This window comes from Myotis davidii, unplaced genomic scaffold (genome assembly GCF_000327345.1).
Source record: "Myotis davidii unplaced genomic scaffold, ASM32734v1 scaffold71, whole genome shotgun sequence".
Classification (NCBI taxonomy): Eukaryota; Metazoa; Chordata; class Mammalia; order Chiroptera; family Vespertilionidae; genus Myotis; species Myotis davidii.
Window position 1 is genome coordinate 5427505 of NW_006283588.1, and position 3980 is coordinate 5431484.

The following is a 3980-nucleotide window of genomic DNA, read 5'->3' on the forward strand; positions in this document are numbered from 1 at the left end:
CAATGTTCCTTTCAGTTTGAGATTCAGGACCCATATTCCTATAGAAAGCCATACACGTGTTTATATTGTGGTATTTCTAAAATCAAGATTAACCTTAAAGTTTGTTTGGTGTGCTGGCTCCCCGCCCCCTCCGCCCCCCGAAAGCTGTTACATTCATGGTATATATCACCATTATCTCCAATGATGTCTTAAATCTGAAAATCAAAGACATATGGATATTCTAACTATATGATTATCTATAATATTGACTCTGGGGAAAAATGCATTCCAAGTTTAATGGCTGCATATTTTCTGTTCATTATAAGGTGATTCCAATGAGGGATTCAGTTTGTAAGCACAAAAATAAGTTAATCTTTATATTACAGCTATAGTTTTATTTTTACCAGCTATTCCTGAATGATCAATTTTCCCCTTTAATAAGATTAGTTAACCACTTTCTCTAAATTTTCATTCCAAAGCATAGAAGTATCCCATATTCTGACCCATCTATTAAAAACAACTTTTTCTTCCTGGTCAGGTAGCTCAATTGGTTAGAGCATCACCCTGATACACCAAGGCTGCAGGTTTGATCCCTGCTAAGGGTAAGAATCAACCAATCCTATATAATAAAGGCCTAGGTGGCATCACGCCCTTGAATGACATCATCATAAGGTGGCCGCATGCACAGCAGAGGTGGGGCCTGGTGGCCGCTTTGTGCAGTGAGGCCTGGAGATCCCGCATACCACGGCTCTGTGCGTTGCAGAGGAGACGGGTCATGGCAGGGGAGAGCAGTTGTGGGCAATCAGGCTGGCAAGTGGTTAGGAGCCAAAGGCCAGATTGTGAGAAGGATCCCAGATTGGAGAGGGGACAGGCCAGACTGAGGGACCTCCCCCTCCCCCACAAATTTTGTGCATTGGCCTCTAGTGTGAAAATAAGCCCCTTATTTAACAATTTAACTCATAACATTAAGAATTACTCTTTTGAAGTAAATTTATTACTGACCTTCCTGTTGGAAGCACATTCTGTACACAATGTTCTTAGAATGATTTCACAATGAATAGGAGCATCTTAGTAACATTTAAAAATATGCCTTATAGGGTTGCAATATTGATTCAAATATTCTTTCCTGAAAATAATCAATGAGGCATATTTGTCCCCAATCACTCTTTTGTTAAAATGTTTCCCTTATTTACATCTTTAAAGGTTTTTTCCCCATCTTCTTCTTCTTATTTTTTATTTGCATGAGTTAAGATGTGAGATTTCAGGTTATTTGACTGGACAAAGCTCCGGTGACAGCCTTCATAGGAACACACATACGCCCGCTCCCCCGTGTGGATGCGCACATGTGTGCGCAAGTTGAAGTCCAGGGAAAAGCGTTTCCCGCACCCTTGAAAGGTGCACTGAAAAGGCCTCTCTCCAGTGTGAGCCATAAAATGCCTTTTTAGTTTGCAGCTCTCAGGGAACGCTTTCCCACACTCCGCACACACGTGGTTGCGGGGGCCATGAACGAGCTGGAGATGCTTTCTCAGGGAACGTTTCGTCTTCAGCTCTTTTGTGCATCCACTCTGAGGACAAACAAATTTTCCTGGAGCACCACCTTCTCCATTTTCTCTTGGCTTATTTCTAGCAAATTCTGCAGGCCGGGTGGGATCCAGCAGGCTAGTGTTGGGTGTTTCTCCAAGAGGAGGCTTCTTGCCTGTCATGTGCCCAGAATGCTCAACAAGTGATTTCTCTCCCACATCCTGTGGAGGAAATTCTTGTTTCACCTCCTTTTCCGTGTATTGCAAGGAAAGTGAGTTTGCATCCACAAAAGCCCGTTGAGAAAACTCTTGCTCCGGTCCTCCTCCCAGGCAGCTGAAGGACTTAAGAAATATGTTCTCTTCCCGGTTAGGTTCGGAAAACTCACCTCGTATGATGCACTCTATGTAGCAGTCAGAGAAGGGGTCCTCTTCACCAACCTCATAGCTGATCTCGTGGCCCCCGACTTCATCCCACAAGGCCCTCATCACGGTGAGGGGCTCCTGCTGGGCTGGCTCTGGTGTGGCTGGATTTGGCTTATTCCCACCGAGGGCCCTTCTGTCCTGGCCTTTCCATCCACGTGTCTTTGGCCTTGTATTCCGTTGCTGCTCCATGTCGTCCTGTGGTTCCTCCTCAAAGATTTGCACCAGAATATATCAACCACTTCCAGGTAGCAGTGATCTGGGTAAGTCTTCAGCAGGTATCTGCTTTGAAATAATAACGATGAGGTAAAACATTAGAGCCATTGTCAGAAAATGACCTAAAAAATTAGCCTAGAACTTTCTTCAATAATGGAATGACTACATTTAACCCCGTCTTCCGGGACAAACTCCACAAGAGAGTAAGAGAATGAGTTCTGATGTAAGATACGGGTCATAGCCCGATCTTACCTGGGCACTCCCATTGGGGGTGTCCCTTTGTTTATTGGGCCTCACTCTATGCTAGCCCAGGTCTAAGCTGCTCATGGGTGGAAACACCTCTGTAAGTAACACATGAACACACTCATAGAGTACACTTTCTCATGAGCATATGAAATAAGTCTGTATGACATCTGTTATAAGGCAAAGTGCTATAGGATAATACAAGGGGCGGGTAGAAAGCAGGAGTTTGCAATTTTGAACACTGTGTTCAGGGTAGTGGCAGTTGACTAAAAACTTGAGAAAAAGGTTAAGAGAGCAAGGCATGCCTATTTTCTTATGTAACACTGTTATGAAATTCAAACTAAATGATGCATATGAAGTGTTAGCACAGTTCATGGCACAGAGCAAATGCTGAATGCTTCTGTGAGCCAGTGTTATCTGATCAGCTCTGTATTCACCCAGTAAGTATAGGTGGAACCCTGCTATGTGCACGTGCTATTCTAGACCAAGAGCAGCGAATGTCTTCTGTAAAGAGCAGATTTAAGCTTCGCCGGCCCTATGATCTCTGTGGCAACTATTCAGCGCTGCCATTGTAGTAGGAGCAGCCATAGATAATACACAGAGGATGAGCTTGACTGTGTCCCATAGTTTTCTGTCACTTCCTAAAAAATGTATGAGTTATGGAATGAATTTATTATATCCTTTCTAAGAGCCCTTTGCTTAATGTTACAATTGTGTGCCTTATAAAAGATCTCTTACTTTTATTGTCCTAACATCCCGCTGTAGGAACAAAAATGAAATGCTTTTAAAAAGGGGGCATATATGAAAGTACTGGAGTGAAAAGGAACCGCTTGAGATTATTCTTTTGAGATGGTATTTTAATTCTTTTAATTTTTTTTTTAATTCAGTAATGGCTCACATACAATATTATAATAGTTTCAGGTGTAAAACAAAGTGACTAGACCTTTGCATAACTTGCAAAGTAGTCACCCCAACCAATAAGTCTCATCCCGTCTGACATTGAGGCGGTATTTTAAAATATAGCTATTTCAAATTATTTTCAAGCTGTTAATATATAATGTATTTTATATGTAATATTATACACATAAGATGTAATGTTTACATACATATTTTACATATACATATAAAATGTATAAAGTTACAAGTGTTTTTATTTATTCTGTCATTTAGAAAAGTAAAATAAAACAGGGAGACTGTGTCCAAGAATATTTACCAAAGGAAACCTTGTTCTTGTAGATAAAAATAATTTTGTATTAACGAATATAGCACCTCTGGAGTGAAATCACTGGGAATGGGTCTAAGTCTGAGTAGGACAGAGCACAGAACCCCCCTCCCCCAACTCGTCTATTTAAAATAACTGTCATTTGATTTGATTTCAGTTTTGCTCTTCATACTATCTCTTGCCATCTCCAGCTCTATTTCATTTTCAGTAACAATTAACTTTGCCTCCAATGAAGTGCCATGCTCTTCCCACTCCATAAAAAGGCTACCTACCCTTACTCCCCCCTCCCCCCACTTCCCTATCCATACTCATACACATACACACTCATTTCCAGTCCATACTTTAGATCCCTGCTTAAACATCACTTCCTCAGGACAGCT

General features: G+C 41.5%; 1 protein-coding gene across 1 annotated transcript; it reads right to left on the bottom strand.

Annotated features, from left to right (window-relative positions):
• Positions 1-1205: 1205 nt before the first annotated feature.
• Positions 1206-2198, bottom strand: ZFP42 (ZFP42 zinc finger protein). Its single transcript, XM_006779390.2, has one exon. It carries the CDS (start codon positions 2109-2111, stop codon positions 1206-1208), a length of 906 nt encoding a protein of 301 aa, XP_006779453.2. The 5' UTR covers positions 2112-2198.
• Between the last annotated feature and the right edge of the window lie 1782 nt (positions 2199-3980).